Source organism: Actinia tenebrosa, unplaced genomic scaffold, assembly GCF_029948245.1.
Source record: "Actinia tenebrosa isolate PJP-AT-01 unplaced genomic scaffold, QUT_ActTen_1.0 PGA_scaffold14__42_contigs__length_11649687, whole genome shotgun sequence".
Classification (NCBI taxonomy): domain Eukaryota; kingdom Metazoa; phylum Cnidaria; class Anthozoa; order Actiniaria; family Actiniidae; genus Actinia; species Actinia tenebrosa.
In genome coordinates, this window is record NW_028292574.1 from 6379654 (window position 1) to 6398217 (window position 18564).

The following is an 18564-nucleotide window of genomic DNA, read 5'->3' on the forward strand; positions in this document are numbered from 1 at the left end:
GTCTTTATTTCGTCTTCTCCTGAGGCGCCAGAGGTTGCGCTTCTTACCTTGCGTATGGCATCACTGGCGATTCCCTGCTCTATCCTTTGCGCGCGGTCAAATGCAGTCAACCATAAGTCTTTGTACGTGGTATACAAATCATACCTGTTTAAGTCCAGCAAGGATTCCCCGGCGAACTTTACGCGTATTTTGGAAACGAGGTTTCTACCCACGTTATTGACGACGTAACGCACGTCCGCAGTGTTTGGTTGTATTGCTAGGTCAAACCTTAGCGCCAGGGTGCCAGGAACCAACACTAGGTTATCTGTTAGGCGGGGCACGCCTACGTACAGCGTTTCCCCTGGCTTTGCGCTACTGGGGGTAAAGGTGACCCGGTGAAAGGTGCGTTCCGCTTTCAGCCCGCCAACCTGCTTAGGTAATACGTTGGGATTTAACTTTGAGCTTATCATATATAATGGAAGTAGAAGGAACGGATTTTGACCCCCTTACCGAAGAAGGCCAAGTCGATATTAACGACGAAGAATACGAGTCTTTACTTCCTGATGACAACGTTGACGGGCGGGGCCTTTTTGACAAGCTAAGACGCAAATATGGCAGCAGGGCCCGCGAGGCCTGGCGTTCCTTAGAGGATAAGTGGCAATCAAGGAACCCAGGGCGACCTATTCCAGAATATTTGGAATTGCAAAACTTGGATTCCACGGACCTAAGAACTGAAATGCTAAGGGGGCTTTTAGACGACGTAAGGGAGAAATTTCCAAATGTGGACTTGACCCGCCTTAATTTCCAAACCGGAGATAAGGGGCAAATTCAAATCCAGTATCAAGGAAGGGATAAGTGGTATAATCTCTACCAAAGGAGAGACTCCGACAGGCTCACCAGTAATCTCCCAAAAGAAATCAAAAACGCATTAGGAAGACCTAATTTGGTGGAAAGACTAAGAGAAAACGATGAAAACACCAGCGAAGCCTTTGAAAAGTTCAAGACCCTAATGCAGCGGCAACAAAAAGGCATCGAAGCGATAAGGGAAGTCGAAGGACTAAAGGAAACAATGGAGGAAAGGGAGGCAGAATACATGCGACAAAACCGACTACTCCTCGATGCTCAAAAGAGAGAACTTAACGATAAAAACCAAAGAATAATAGAAATGAGAGAACAAACAGACAAAGCCCTACGCGATAGGGACCAAGCCCAAAAGGCCTTCGAACTTGCCCTGCAAGACCTAGACATAAGCAAGGAAGAAGCTAAGAACTTACGTACCACCATAGCTGGCTCTTTAGAGGAACGGCGGCAGTTGGTTGCCGAAATTAACACTAAGGAAGAACAAATCCGGCAAAGAGATCAGGCTATTGAAGACCTGGAGGGACAAATAGAGCGGCAGCAGGAAATAATCAATGACCAAACTCGTCCCGAAGAGGAAAGGGAGGCAGCACAAAGGGAATTAGAAGCCCTCCAGGAAAGAGTCGCGGAATTACAAGCGCAAAAGGAAAACCTGGAAAGAGAATTGGGACTTACCACCAAGGAAAAGGTAAAAAGAGCCCTTTTGAAGTATGGTCTTCCGCTGGCATTTGCGGTCGCTATTTCGAGCGTAGTAGGCGTGATCTTGTCCGCGCTTAAGGCTACAGGCGCGGGCGTAAAGAAATTAGGCAATGGGCTGACGGACTTGGGAAAAAAGATGGCAGCCGGTCTTCCTGGGCTGCTGGGTTCGGTTGTTTCCTTGGCACTTAGGGCCGGCGGAGAACTGCTAAAGTTTGTGGGCAACAACATTTGGATCTTGGTCGTCGCTATTGGGGTGGTACTCCTGAAGAAGATGAAGGCTTAATCTTATCCTTGTGTATTACTGGTGGCTTATCGTCGTCGGGCGCCCGAGGCGTCCTCGACTGGGGATAAGTAAAGATAGTATCCGCACCGCCTTGATAATGCGGAACTAGCGGTATGGCAGTCATAGTAGAAATGGTCTTATGATTAAAAGTAGAATCGCTTGGCGCAGCTGATTGTGAAATAACAGCGTTTATCTTAACTTCGACATTAACGTTAGATGTTGCGTCAGTATTGATCTGAAGCTTTGCGTATTGACAATTAGCTACCATGTGAAAGGTTATTGGTACTATATCGTCTAGACTATTTGGCGGTTCATATGAAAAATGAGCTGACCGTCTAGTATTTTTCAGTGTTCTGTATGGTAACAATGGATCGTTATTCTCATCTACTACTCTAAATCCAATACCATATTCCTCCCTTACGCTAATACAAATTGTGCACATAATCAATCCCAACCCACCAACCTTCACCCACAATTCCGTGTCAACCCAATTAGCATTACGCAAGTATCTATCTTCCTCCAGAAAATAAAGGAATGAATCCTCCTTAGTATGTGGGTTCATATATACCAGCAAATAAATTTGCTTCTAGAGACTCATTACCGTAAGAGTGCAAATGGTTGCGTGGTTATATTTTTCATCTCTCTGATTTTCTATGCTATTTATGCAAACGCTCCCGGTGTCATCTACGCGCATTTGCAGCTTTACCTTCCCATGGCAATCGGCGACCATATGAAAAGTCCAAACCGATAAATTCTCAGCGCTGTCGGTGTTCGGCTCTACGGAGAAATGCACAGGCTCCCTGTTGTTTGTCTTCACACGCATAGGCTGCAGTACGCCGTTGTCATCACAAAATCTAAAACCAACGTTGGCGTGACTTACTGATCCAAGGCAAATACTACAAAGGATTAACTTCTTCCCTGAGTAGTTCAAATTCACTGACATGCCCTCAACGTCCACCCAAGATGCCTGGGTGTATTTTTTCTCGCCTGTGTAAGTCGTATAAACACAATCTACTCCAGCTACGTAGGGGTTATTCATCGCCATATATAATAGCTCAGACCAACGCCTGCAGCTGCTAGGCCGGCTTTTAGTAAGTTATGGTCATATTCCTTGGTAACCTTCTTTACTGGTTTCTTTGGTTCGGGTTTTCCTACATGCGCCTTCTTCGATGGTTTTTCTACCTCTTTTTTTGGTTTCTCTACGAAGTGAGTAATGCCCTTGGTCATGTCAGAGTTCACGTCATTCACCCCAAACTTCATATCCTTAGTAGCTCGCTGCAGCTTGTTGTTATAACCCACAACGGAATTGGTGTTAATAACCAAATTACTTGGCATTAACCAACAACCAGGCGACAAAGCGTAATCCAGTCGCACTTTAGACTGCTGCACCGCTAATTGATATCTCTGCACCGATTTAGATATGTCATTTTCTATTATTGCAGACTCAAATAAAGTTAGGAATTCTTGTTGCGTTTCCTGTGAAGCGCCTTGGGATCCAACAATGGGGTTGCGGGTATTTACCTGCGCTCCCAGGATGCAGTACACGAATGCTTCAATGCTACGGTTAATCCTGGCTAGGTTCCTTAAACCTTTTCCTTTCATTAACACAAATGGATCCCAAGTGCCGGGGTAGTTCGTTTGAATTCTAGTAATTAATGAATTATTACCCTTATTACCACCCATATCACTGAACTCTAACTCATTACTTGGGTATTCCTGATGTCCGTAGTCAGCCGGCTTCTCACCATTGGCACCCCAAACGTAAACTATACCCAGCCCATGCGTCTTACCCTCCTTATAACGAAAGTCTTTTTGCTGTGGTTTGAACTCATTAATTAACCTTTCCAGGGCTGCGGCGTCATATCGGTTATTCATTGGATTAAATGCTCCATCTCCTGGTAGAGGTGCGTTAAGCTCCTTCAACAACCTCCTTACCGTAAAGGCAACGTGAAACTGCATAATTGGAATGTGAAACATGTCCGCGGCAACACCACAACCTTTAGTGGCAGCCCAAATAGCAAAGTCTAACTGCTGCGGCCAATACCGCATATTGGGCCCTGCTAACCATTCCCTGGCCTCTTTACCCGACGTATGCTTCAACATCGTATTCTTATAGATATTTCTTAGTATTACGTTAAATGATTGTTTACCCACTGAAATCTTCAGGTGCGTTACCAGCTTTTCGAAGTTGTTTACACCACCTTCAGCATCGTAAAATGGGTAATCTTCCGTGGTTAACAATAAGTTTCTAGGAAAATTAGGTGCTTTATGCTCGGGTTTTGGTGGCCTTTCTTTATGAACGGGGTGTACAATCGTCAATCGCTGCACCTGATCACCTACTTGCTCCAGCTTTGAATGTTTCAAATCCTCATTGCTGTACCTCCTAGAGCCGTTATAGTAAATCCCATCGGGTCTTCTTTCGAACTTACTAGGGTCTGCATGCGGAAACATCTTCCTAAAGGCCCTCCAGTTCCAGTAATCCCGGTTGTCGTGATGTGGCTGCTCCTCAATATCATTCCCAAAAGCGTCGTACATTAGTATATATAATGGATGTTATACCATCAGCACCTAAGTTGTACCCAGATGTTCCCTATACTACACCTAACGAACTAAACGCCGAAAACTTTCGTCTGAATAAAGCGAACTTAATCCTGGCTTACTTGGAAGGGCAGGCAAAACACTATGAAAAAGTTAGAAAAAAGTACGTTAGAGCCCGGAGTACGCTACATAAGATTGCGATAACTTCAGGATCCATATCTGTTGTGTTAACGGGCTCTGGCGTTGCTACTTCGCTTACTGGGCCGGGAATAATCGTTGGAGTTCCTTTGGCCGGCGTTGGGGCAGCTTGTGGTATTATTTCTGCTGTTGCTACGGGTATTATGAAAAAGCTATCCACGAAAATATCCAAGCATGACACGACAATAGCTCTGTCTAGGGCTAAAGTAAATACTATTACCGACCTTGTCTCAAAGGCTTTGCGTGACAGAAAGATAGACGACGTAGAATTCTCGCTTATCTTAGCCGAAGAAGACAAATACGAGAAACTAAAGACGGACATAAGGAATAAAAAAACAGTCGTAAAAGATCTTTCCGAGGAATCTCGCAAAAAGATCTACCAGGAGGCAAAAGAAGAGCTTCAAAGAAAGCTCGCTCGGTAAATATTTGCTTTGAAAAAAGCGAGACAGGATTCTATTTACATATTGAACGTCAGTCTGGAAATTACGCGTAATCTTATGCCATAAGATTTATGCTAATTACTCATCTTATGGCATAAGATTTATGCTATTCGCTCATCTTATGCCATAAGATTTATGCTATTCGCTCATCTTATGCCATAAGATTTACTATCTTCTCGGAATCCATCCTAACAGGGGGTGGTTGGGGTCAATTTCGTAAAATATTTCGTAAATTACGTCAGGATAATAAGGAATATCCTTATCCAGCCGACAAAACATCCACTCGGCTTTTGTCATATCAGAAACCTCGGGAATAGACTTACCGGTAATTTCAGACAAAAGATAGGGAATAGCTTTGTAATATTTCCCTAGTTTTAATTTTTTCAGCGTTTTCCGTAGACTTTGCGGGGTTGGCTCTTCTAAATGGTCTATGATTTTCTTCTTTACTTCGTTGTCTAAATATACCGGTCGATAACCTTGGATATGACTCATCCAGTCCCTAAAGTATTTTATTCTCTTATAAGGTGTTTTCTTACGACCTCCATTGGCGTAATATTGCTCTCTGGTAGCATTTGGTACGGCATTACGAATATTCTTACCACACTCGTAACACTGTGCTGACGTGTCGTCTTCTATTTGCATTTTCTTACCACAACAAATATACTTATTTGGCTTAGAAGGTACAAACTTGGGTTTCAAGCACTTTACACAGAAATCATAAGCAAACTCTTTACATTCTTCGCACTCCATATATAGACTAATATATTTAAGTGCGCTGTTGCCCTCAACCACACTTGGAGTGGGGGTCGTCCGTAGGTGGATTTTTGATACGGATCTTGCCCGTGTTGAGATTGCGCTGGAACCCCCATTCCCTATACTACTGCAGCGATAGAGAATGCTCTATCGCCATAAGTAGATGTAAATGATTTAGGAACTATCAATAGCTTCTTAAGAGGCTGTCCGCGTAAGAACGGATAAGGCAAAATTTGACCCATCGCCGATTTTCCTGATTTTCTTAGTAAAAGTCCACTATTATATGCAATGAACAATTATCACATTTATTTGGATCAATTCGGATTTTTAGGTACTTTACGAGACGGTTTTCGATGACACCTCAAAACTTGCAAATTCACCGTCGGGAAAGCTGCGATTAAGCTGTACATATCGGGCGCCGCCAAAATTTTTTTACTAACTTAAATCAACTGAAAACTTTTACACATGAATTTTATAACTTTTGGTTATAATTAAAAGTTTTAAGGATTAAATTTGATAAAATTTTCACTGAGATACGATTATTTAAATATATATACTAAAATTCTTAAACGCGTTAGGCGCTAAAATACCTGCAGTTGAAGGCGATTTTCTCGAAAGTGGGACCTAACCTAGAGTTTAGTCTATTATAGCTCAAATGCACTAACACCAGTCTACAAACTTATGAAATAAAATTTGTGGGTACTCTTGTTTACGCGCCGTACAAGAAGTCGGCAATTCATTAAATTTCGCCAGGTTAAGCAAAACCGATAATTGCCGGTGCGATGAAAAAAGAATGTTTCGTTTATTGACGAAATGTTACAAGCTACGGTTTCAGAACTAATTCTCTTCGCGAGTTATATACGAGTTGGTTCGAAATCTAAAAAATGCGAAGCAAAATAAAGCGTTACTTGTGTAGAAAAATATATATAAAGTTTAAGCGATCTGACTTACCCGGTAGCTTGCTCTGAAACTCGACGAACTGAATTTAAATTAGCGTCACTTACTTATATACAAATGCGACTTAATCCGAGGCAAGCTACTCGTGCGTGCGTGCAGAAAGGAATCTATTATTAAATTCATGCTTTTCGCGCATAACGAAACAATCCCCCCCGGCCTAAATAAAGAATCTTATCTTAACCTTAATTCTTGGAAAAACACTTAATTCTAACTAAACAAGATGCATATTCAATAAATAATTCTTATCTAAAGTTCAAACTAGGTCTTTCTAGTGTCCTTCTTTTCTTCATTATTCAGTTTCTTCTACAGGAATCAGAACTACCAATTTTTGGACTGCTCTCTCTACAGTGGTGTAGTTTCTTCCTTGGTAGGTTTTCCGCGGCTCCCCTTGCTTGGGTACTTTGTACTGTACTTGCACTCGTCGAACTTTTCCATCTTGATCTGATTCAGCCTTGGATACCTTTCCAAGCTTCCAGTTTCCTCTCACCAAGTTTGAGTCTTGTATCATCACTATATCTCCAACCTTGACATCTCGTCTGGCGGTATGCCACTTCTGTCTAACGAGCAGACTTGGGAAGAAATTCTGAGTCCATTTTTTCCAAAATGCATGCACGATACTTTGAACAAATTCGAAGCGGTATCTTGGATTGGCTGTCTCTTTAAATGGTCCACTTGGAATTCTTGAGGTCGATCTTCCTAAAAGAAGGTCATTTGGACACAAGTACTTGCCATCATCTGGTTGTGTTGGGAGTCTTCCGATCGGTCTTTCATTTACCAAATTCGCAGCTTCATAACAAACTGTCTGCAACTCTGAAAATGTCATAATGTTGTTTCCAATGGCAACTGTCAATGCTTTCTTGACCGACTTTATTAGAGCTTCTGATATACCGTTATACCATGGTGCATCAGCTGGAGTAAATTTCCATTGCATTCCTTCGGTGGCTCCAAATTCTGCTAGCTTGTCCCAGTCCCAGGATTGAGTCACGCTCTTTAGTTCTTCATTTGCAGCTACGAGCTGTGTTCCATTATCTGAGATAATTTGCTTGGGATAACCTCTCAGGGCAACAAAACGTCTTAGTACCATCAAGAACTTCTGGGCACTATAATCTGGCGAGACATCCACGTGTACCGCTCTTGACCCGAGACAATTGAAGATTACTCCATAAGCTTTTCCAGTGGATCTTTTCTTTACTTCATCGCGGATGCTAAAGGGTCCAAATAGATCGATGCCAATGGAACTCCAGGCTGGTGCAGGCTTTAACCTTTCTACTGGAAGTTTGCTCATCACTTGCTCCTCAGTCTTCTTTTCCAATTTCTTGCAGGTAACGCAGTGAAACTTTATTGACTTGGCCATCTTGTGAGCACTAATAATCCAAACTCGTGCTCTGACTTTGGCAACAGTAGTCGCGACGCCATAATGTCCTTGATTATGTACGTACGTTACATAAAGACGAGAAAAACGATGATCATAGGGTAGGAGAATGACTTCATTTTGATTGTAGCTCATTTGCATCCATTTATCTACTCGTCCGCCAACTGTTATCATACCATGATCCTTGTTGGTTGTAGGACAAAGGCGTTTTGAGCTCTTGTTGTTCATGTTCTGTTTCAGTTGTACTTGTGCGTTTCTTATCCAAAACAGTTCAGCTTTCTCGATCTCTTCAGAAGATAGAGGTTTTGTGGCATTCTTGAAACTAGGTTTGCTTTTTGGACTTGCGTCCTTTTGATACATAGCCAGTACTCTTGCTGTCACTCTCAGCAATCTGATGTAGGATGAGAATCGCTCGATGTTGATTCTTACTTCTAACGTATCTGATTGGATGTTTTGTGCCATCATAACAGGTTGAACTGTCTCTGGGAGAATTATGCTTGTGGGTTTCTGGGTTATTGGCCATTCACTTACTGGTAACTCCAAGAATTCTGGTCCCTTTTGCCAGGCACTGTCAACATCTAGTTCATCAGGTTTCTTGCCACGTGTTAACCAGTCTGCGATGTTCAGTTCTCCGTCAATCCAATACCAATCAGAGGGATTTGTCTTTTCTTGAATTTCACCTATGCGCGTGCCAGCGAACGTATTGAATCCGTATGATTCTTTCTGGACCATAGCTTGCACAATTTGCGAATCCACAAGATGGTAGAATTTCACAAAGTTGTATCTTGATTCTTTCTCTATGAAGACCTTTAGACGCTTGTTTAGAACTGCTCCACACAATTCAATTCTATCAATTGACATCTTCTTTACTGGGGTCAGGCGATTCTTCGACATGATTAGATTACTCTCAAACGTATTTTCTGGCATTTCCCATCTGGCGTAGGCACATGCACCATAAGCTTCTTGAGATCCATCGCTGAAAATGACTAGGGAAGGATCACCAACAGCATTACTTGGCTTGATACATCTGTTGAACGATATTTTCTCCATACCAAAAAGGTGCTTGAAGATTTGCAACCATTCACTTTGGAACATATCTGGAATAGGATCATCCCAATCAAGTTTTGGATCATTCAGCCATAGCCTTCTCATCTGCATCTTTGCTTTCACAGTAAACGGACCAGCAAGTCCCAGGGGATCATAGATCCCGTTAACTTGTGACAAAATCATTCTCTTTGTCAACGGCTCTGGAACTCTTTCAGGAATCTGCTTGACACTCAAATCGGGTTCTGTTCTTAACTTCTTCTTCTTCGGGGAGAAATTTAGACGCACTTTAAAGTAGAACTGGTCTTTGACGGGACTCCATACCACACCAAGAACTTTCTCTGAACTTGAATTTCTTTCGTCTTGTAAAAGCGGTTTATCGTCACCTTGATTAGATTCACGTGAGAACGTCCAATACTTGACTTGAAATCCTCCTTTCCTCAAGAGAGTCTCTATGTCTGTTGTTAGAGATTTAGCCTCTTCCTTGCTTTTGACGCTGTCAATGATGTCATCCATATAGGTATTGCTTGTGATGGTCTTTGCTGCTTGAGGATACTCTGTTGATGACATCTCTGCGGTTTTTCTCAAGGCTACAGTAGCTATTGTACCAGCGGGTTTGTCTCCAAACGATACTCTCTGAATAACGTAGGTGTCGGGTTCTCTATCCTTCTCCATATTTCTCCACAAGAATCGATGAGTGTTCTGATCTTTGATGCCAATCTTGACTGTGTGGTACATTTTCTTGATGTCTCCAGTAATTGCTGTTTCATTTTCTCTAAATCTGACGAGAACTCCAAGCAAATTATTAAGCAGGTCAGGTCCCTTGGCCCAATACTCATTCAAAACATGACCCATGTAGTTAGCGCTACTGTTAAATACTATTCGTACAGGGGTGGACTTGGAATCTGGACGAAGAACCTCGTGATGCGAAATGTAGTGGACTGGTCCTTTGTAATGTCTCATCTCTTCTGCAGTGAGCTTTCTGGCGACATTTCTGTTTATCATATCATCTATTTGCTCTTGATAGACTTTAGCATGTTCTGGATTCTTGACTAATCTTTTCTCTGTAGACATCAACAATCCCATTGCTGCTTTCCTGTTATCTGGTAATTCAGCTGGATTTCTTATCCAAGGGTAATCTGCGGTCCATGTGTTTTCTTCATTGTTGAATTTCAAGTTTTGTTCAATTAACTTCAGTTCTCGTTCTTCTTTTAGCGTATAGTCCTTCGATCCAGGAGGGCACTTTCCACATTTACAGCCGCCACAACGAGGAGTACACTCGATCCCAAGATTCTCGATCTTGTAGAAATCTTCTAAGTCTACTTTGGGCTTTACCTGACTAACATGATGAACTCCTCCAAGTACGTGTTGGCTACGCGTCTCTTTGACTTCCTTGAGAAGTGGGTGTCTACCTCCAAGACATCGTCCAAATCTGTTTTTCAGTAACATCAAATGTTCCACCTTTTGCTCTGGTTCTGGATGAAATGCAGCATACTCGTAACCAATTAGAACATCTACAGATCCTTCCGGCCTTGCTATGTCATCTCTCTTGATATCTTTGAATAAATGTACTGCTCCTTCGACGTCGATGCTATGGATGTCCGATGTGATTCTGTCTATCCCGAATGCATCTATCTTCTACCACACATATTTGCTTGTCTATCAGATGAAGTTTGTACCTTTTAGAGTCGATCGTCTCCGTCTTACCCCCAACTTTGATGATAGTCAATTGCGCGTTCTTGCTTGGCAATCTTTGTTCTTCAGCTTTGGCGTTGGTAATGAAACATAATGATGCTCCACTGTCCCACATGACATTTACGTCTCCTTTAGGTGTTGGAATTTTTTGAAAAAGTAGGAGGCAAGTTTCTTCTGCTAAGCTGTCACAGGACGTGGCACGTTTACCTTTTGGTGTCTCTTCATCTTGTGTTTTGCTGTGTTGGTTACTTACAGGTTCCTCAGTACTGTTCTGACTTTCTTCAGGATTGTGAAGTGTCTTGTGATGTCGTCTGGTACAACCACTTTCTCCACAGTTCTTTTTTCTCTTGCAGTCTCGGAACAAGTGTCCTGGCTTAAGACATGACCAGCATGCTTTTTTCGTCTTTATTAGATCTTTCTTCTCGCTGTACGGCTTAGATAAGTAAATACGACATTCATCTGTCCAGTGATCCGCGTTGTCATGTAACAAGCACTTCTGGGAAATCTTTCCATCAGAATAACGCTGTTGTCTCTCTCCTGGTTGGCGAGTATCTTGTTCTTTAGCTACTACATGATGGGCTGCTGATTTGTATGAAGTGTTGCTTGTACGTAATTCAGCTGCGTCGTATTCTATCGCTCTCTTCTGGCTTAGTATAAACTGCAACAAACTAGGGAACTTGTTAACTCTTTCAACTTTACTGTCATCATCCGTCACCATCTTAGCCCATTCTTTTCTCACACTGGCAGGCAGTTTTTTCTCGATTATACTAACAGAACTAGTAGTTGTCATTTCGACTTCAAGGTCAAGTCTCTTAAGGTCTCTGAAGCCATCTTCCACGACATCAATAAATTCGATCAATCGCTTACTCTCTCCATCTCTTATCGGTCTTACCTTGCGTATGGTATCTATGATAGCATCAGCGATTTTCGATGGGTCACCATATTTCTCGTCTAGGCGTTTCCATATTTGGTGGATGTCATCATCCACGCTTTTAACCACGCCCAAAGGTTCTTTGCCAAGACAGGATCTTAGCGTATATGGAGCGGTTTCTGTTGATAAACTTGTCATAACTTGTTTCTGGAAATCTGCTTTAAATCTCGGATATTCTCTTAATTCTCCTTCGAATCTCGGCATCTTTATTTTTTCCAACCGTAGATTATTCATCTTTGCTGTCTCCTGAATACTTAGTTCTTCTGTCAACTTTGTTTCAACTTCCCCAGCAGCTTGACTGTACATATTCTGTATAGCGACTATCCACGTGATTTCTAGAGTGGCACTTTCTCTGGGTAGCAGGCTGAGATACTCGTTGTTTGCTTTCTTGCAGTCGGCAAAGGCTTCATCTAATTCTTTCTTGGCTACCTTGAGGGCTGCAAGCGACGAATATTTCACAATATTTATAGCTTGTCCAAAGACTGCTTTGGCACTACTCCTTCTCACATACGCTTGATCTAACATTCGTTGAAATTTCTCTTCTTCTCTAAGAACCGCTTGCTTCTTTTCTTCTTGTTCCTTGGCTTCATTATCGGTAGACGTTTTCTTCTTCTCGTATTGATTCTGGCGTTTCATAGCGTCGCTGAACAAATCTTGCAATTCCAGAATCCATGTGTCACCGGCTTCTACCTCTTCATCAGTCAGGAATGTGGTATAAACATCGTGCTTTAACTCAACGGTCTTCCAGGTTTCAACCAATTCGTCGTAATTTCTCTTGACTATTTCTACTCCACAATCTTCGTCGATAGCCTTCTTTACTTCGTTTAATTTTCTGGTAAACTTGCCTTTAGCTGCTCGTCTTTGGTTCTTAACGTCATCGGCCATGTTCCAGTCGTCTTGGTGAGCTCGGATTTCGAATGTTTCGTTTATTGACGAAATGTTACAAGCTACGGTTTCAGAACTAATTCTCTTCGCGAGTTATATACGAGTTGGTTCGAAATCTAAAAAATGCGAAGCAAAATAAAGCGTTACTTGTGTAGAAAAATATATATAAAGTTTAAGCGATCTGACTTACCCGGTAGCTTGCTCTGAAACTCGACGAACTGAATTTAAATTAGCGTCACTTACTTATATACAAATGCGACTTAATCCGAGGCAAGCTACTCGTGCGTGCGTGCAGAAAGGAATCTATTATTAAATTCATGCTTTTCGCGCATAACGAAACACCAAGTTTGGAACCAAAACTAACTGAGTATATCAAACAAGTCATTAAATACCAGTTTTGCCTTTAAGTAAGCATGTTGAGCCTTTTTAAACATTTTAAAAACGTTTTTTAAAACGATATTTATTTTTTATTGGTACGATATGCAAATTAGGTTCACAAATTTGCATCAAACAACATGAAAGCGTGAAGTTTTTTCCACTTGTGAACCTATATTATATACTCCAATCAAATATTTCCAATCAAAACAGAAATAGTTTTTTTTACCAGGATATGTCTTTGCGACTTTTCTCTAAGTTTTCTTCGATGATTTGCTAGCATTGTTTATTTGTACTAAAACTTGTAGATTTCTTTTAATTAAAACCAGACTGAATGGTATTACGTAGCAAGCTAAGCCTTGTGAAGCCTTGTCATATTTGTTCGAGCTACTTTTAACCAATGATGTATTATGTTGAGAAATGTCTTCTTTGCCGACCCGTTGTTCTTTTTACGAAATCTTACAGACGGAATGTGGATCCAGTAGGGGCACTGACGCACATGTGGTGCTATCAGAGTGCAATGCTAGTATTTCTGCTCATTTAGTGAGCTGTCACTTGTCCCAATGCTTAGATATTACAGAAAGCGAATTGATTTTAGCGAGAGCTGGAATCAGAGGCTTATCATCAACTCATGTCGCATCCATGACCATATGTCCAAAGCACAGGCATCTTTTAGGAAGATTCTGGTGACCACCGAAGTCTTGTCAATACCCGAATCATTCTGGTAAAACTACGAGCGTGGCGGGAAGACACGTTATAAATTGGCAAATGGCCGAAGAAATACACCTTTTATTTGGTATATCTACAGCTGTCGGATCACGTAAGTATTATCTAAAATGTACATGCACTTATCTCTCCCTTTTTTTAGTTTAAAGTTAAGCAAATGTATATCAAGGGCGTAGGATGAGATCCCCCAAACTAAAACGTAAAACTAAAAACTAAACTGAACGTAAAACGCAATGCGGGCTATTTTTTGGTTTGTTTTGGTTTTGGTTTGGCGTTTCGGGGCCCAAACTTGAATTTCGTCCCCCCCCCCCCCCCCCCCACTTCCCCCTTTTTTAACGCATTCAAAAGATTAAATAAATTGCAGTTCTTTAATCGGACATCCAGTGATCAACATAATTGCCAGTATAATATACTTAAGTTGAATATAGGCGGATCTTTGCTATAAATGATCTTTTGATTCAGAATTTGTTTTATATATACATAGCTGTGTGTACTTGTTGCCGTAAGAAACATGCTGAGCGTATTCAAGCTAAGAAAAACATAAAGACAGCCCATCTCAATTATCATCAAAGGTTAGTTTACAAGTTGAAATATATCCATTATTTTACAACCGGTTGCTTCCTTTTCCCTTTTTGCCTGACTAAGTAGGAAAGGAACAAATAATACGCGGATTTGCAATCCGCGAGTTAAACGGGGTGTTTCGGTAGTCTTACTAGTCTTGCAAAGATGGGTTACAATGTTGCGTTTTCATTCCCATAAAATTTACATTTGATTCTTTTTGCTAACACTTTAATGTTACTTTTCATTCACTTTTAGAGCCGCAAAATGTTACGCGAATTCGGTGATAAGCACACATACCGCAGATATGAAAACAACTCCTTTCCGTGAAATATCGACGCCTGATTCACCCATGCTCAGTCCATGTTGGACTCCAGGAATTGGCCATACTATGGCATACGGGAACACCAAAAGCAAAGATGTCCTAAATGTTTATAATACAGCGATGGATGACATCGCAAGAAAGATATCTTGTTCCCGAGAACCTTTGGATTTACAGATTAATTCTTGGAATGATGTTAATGTAAATCACCAACAACATTTTATCCAGAAAGCAACTGAAGACTGTATGCTTGTATGCGATGTAATAGCTCCAAACCATGGCCAACAGCTGTTTGAGGCAATGGCGTCTTCTAATCTAGGAAAGCTGGATGACGAAACTAGAGTTGATGACCTAGTGAAAACTCTTATGAACGCATATAAAAATGCTAATAACAGAAACACCAAAACCCAAATCCTCAGTCTGTATGCATACAAGTATTCAATCAGCACTTTAAAGAAAATACACTTGCCGTACGGAAAATTGTCAACGCGTCAAATACACAGAGCAAGATGCCACGCAAAAACCTTAGGACCAGGCACTGTACCTGAAAAGAAGAAGTATCATCGTGAGAGGGTTGACATGAGCAAAATGGACCATTTCATCGAATTCATAAACCGTCCATACTTTTACCAGGACGTGGCATATGGAAGCAGAATCTTGAAACTCGACAATGGGGAAACCATGGAGATGCCGAACGTTGTGCGTACCGTAACGCGGTCGACGATGATAAGCCAGTATACACAGTTCTGCCGAGAGGAAAACTGTGAGCCACTAAGCCGTTCCACGCTATTTAAAGTTTTAGACGTCAGGGAAGCATCTCAGAGAAAATCATTACAAGGCCTAGACAACACTGCTGCAGATGGATCCGCTGGTTTTCACACAGTTGAATTGATAGTTGATAATCTTGAAAAAGGAGGGTTGACAAGAGAATGGTGCATTGACGTAAAGGGAAAGCTAAGAAGTGCAAAACGCTACTTAAAGACTGGTTATCGTGTGCATTGCAAACCAGAGGAGTCCACATGCCCTGACCATTGTCGTAAATTTGCATTAAGTGACGAGAATGACTTCGATTATCAGGAAAAATGTTCACACCAACACTCTGAAGTTTGCAAAGACTGTCGCAATCTTATAGATGTTCTTGATAACATAGAGTGCAAAATACAAAGCTCATTATGGAGCCCTTACAGCAAGGAGCAGCGAGAAGATCTACAGTACGATTTCAAGCAGGCTCGCTCACACATCTTGCAATGGAAGGCTCACATCCTTCGATCTGTTAACCAGGAAGCAGCAAAGCAGGATTGCTTGAAGATAATTACCAACAAACCGAACGCAGCACTTATTGTAATGGACTGGGCAATGAAGTTCCAGCAGCTTAGATACCGTGAAAAGCAGTCCGACTGGTACGGTAAAAGAGGGTTAAGCTGGCACATATCTACAGTTATCTCCAGCGATACGAAGAAGAAAGGTTCTTTAGAACTACAGTCATATGCCCACCTCTTTGATACGTGCCAGCAAGACTGGTTTGCAGTATCTTCAGTTATCGAAAACACACTGAAGGTCATCAAGATCCAGAAACCGCATGTTACCCAGGTTTATCTGCGGTCGGATGAAGCCGGCTGTTATCATAATAACGCTCTAATTGCTGCAGCAAAAGATATCGGCGAGCGAGTAGGTATAGCTGTTTGTCGATACGATTATTCAGAACCACAGTATGGCAAGGATGTTTGCGATCGAATTTTATGCCCGATGAAGACATGCATCCGACGGTACTGCAACGAAGGACATGACATTCTATGTGCAGAGAATATGAGAACAGCACTTTCAGAAAGGCCAGTAAAAGGTACGTCTGCATGTGTCTGCGTAGTAGATGAGGAGAAGGAAACCTTGCAGGTTAAGAAAATAGATGGCTTCAGCAAGTTACATAATATTCAATTTGAGGAGAAAGGCATTCGTGTTTGGAAATCTTACGCAATAGGTCGTGGTAAAGAAATTCCTTTTACGCAGCTAGTCTCACAAAGCCAGGGAAGCACCGATCTCAAGGTCATTAATGACTTTTTCGCTCCTAAAGATACACGAGTATACAAATGCCAGGAGCCTTTACCAGAAAGATCAGATGATGACACGGATTTGGAGCTAGAAATTTTTGAGTGTTCGGAGCCGGGGTGCGTGAAGAGTTTTCAAACCTTTTCAGAGCTCGAATCACATTTGGACATCGGGGACCATTCTTTAAAGGAAAAAAGAAAGGAAACACTATATGATAAACTAAGGAGGGACTGGGTTGAAAGGTTCACCACAGCAGTCAACATCACTGAAGACGAAGCATGCGCTACTATTAACGTTACAAATGACAATAAGTCATCGTCACCAAACTATGCTGTTCAGATGGGCTGGGCCCTATCCAAACCACGAAGTGGATCTTCGAGATTTTCGGATAATGTCAGAAGCTACTTAACTGCAAGGTTTGATATTGGTGAGCAGACAGGACATAAAGCAGACCCTCAAAAGGTTTCTACTGATATGCGGAATGCGAGAGATGAACAAAATAATCGTTTGTTTACAAGAGAGGAATGGTTAACAAAAACACAAATACAAGGTTTCTTTAGTCGCCTCGCAGCTAACAGGAGAAGAAAACAAGGATCTTCTACAACAGAAATTGACCTTGAGTGTAAAGAACTCCTGCAAGAAGACGAAGAATGTGAACGACAAGCACTAATAGCAGAGATTGCTAATGAAATCAAACCACAGCATCCAATATCATACGACGCCTTTAATCTTTGCGAGTGCGTACGAGAAAACAAGTTGTGTAAATTCAACGTGGCAATACTAAAACAAATCTGCCATCATTTTGCCATACCTTTCAAATCGAAAGACAGAAAGAAAGACCTTATTGCAGAGCTTATGTCCTTTATAGAGGAGTGTTCGTGTTTTGTACAGTAAAATATTTTCTGTATAATTACTGTACAAATGTTAATGATATATTTAAAGAAGTGCCACCGAGGAAGGAGCTGAGGAGCAGTACTCCTTGTTACCCCTGCACGTTTCTGTTTGTGTGTATATCATGCTAGCAGGCATTTGGCCAACCTGACATTAGCAGTCTGAAAGCTCATATTGTACGAAGTATTGGCAATAGTTAAAGTTAGTTGTTGTTGATGAAGCTAAAATGTATTTGACAGATTATTATACCTCCAATTTAACATGGTAAACCGTACAAGAAAATGTTTTTATGAGGTGTACAAAAACAGTTATGTGCATAGTCCGGATGTTTTACTCAGCTAGTCTAGTTCCCTTTCTTTAAGATTGATAATGACATATTGTTTATATGAGCTGAACATATGCTTGTGACAGATTCAGTACTGAAATTAGAAGAGTAATTTTGATTAGAAATGGCTCACAGGGAAAAAATAAAACTTCACGCTTTCATGTTGTTTGATGCAAATTTGTGAACCTAATTTGCATATCGTACCAATAAAAAATAAATATCGTTTTAAAAAACGTTTTTAAAATGTTTAAAAAGGCTCAACATGCTTACTTAAAGGCAAAACTGGTATTTAATGACTTGTTTGATATACTCAGTTAGTTTTGGTTCCAAACTTGGTCTTTTTTCATCGCACCGGCAATTATCGGTTTTGCTTAACCTGGCGAAATTTAATGAATTGCCGACTTCTTGTACGGCGCGTAAACAAGAGTACCCACAAATTTTATTTCATAAGTTTGTAGACTGGTGTTAGTGCATTTGAGCTATGATAGACTAAACTCTAGGTTAGGTCCCACTTTCGAGAAAATCGCCTTCAACTGCAGGTATTTTAGCGCCTAACGCGTTTAAGAATTTTAGTATATATATTTAAATAATCGTATCTCAGTGAAAATTTTATCAAATTTAATCGTTAAAACTTTTAATTATAACCAAAAGTTATAAAATTCATGTGTAAAAGTTTTCAGTTGATTTAAGTT

The 18564-nt window shown here is 41.1% G+C and overlaps 2 protein-coding genes across 2 annotated transcripts in view; one reads left to right on the plus strand and one right to left on the minus strand.

Annotated features, from left to right (window-relative positions):
* LOC148911328 (type-1 angiotensin II receptor-associated protein-like) overlaps window positions 1–18564 on the minus strand; it is a 45532-nt gene that overhangs the window by 21722 nt on the left and 5246 nt on the right. The gene's annotated exons all lie outside the window — the stretch shown is intronic.
* Window positions 14599–18071, plus strand: LOC148911330 (uncharacterized). The gene has a single exon (XM_089029879.1). The coding sequence runs from the start codon at window positions 14599–14601 to the stop codon at window positions 17548–17550; it is 2952 nt and encodes a 983-aa protein (XP_088886005.1). The 3' UTR covers window positions 17551–18071.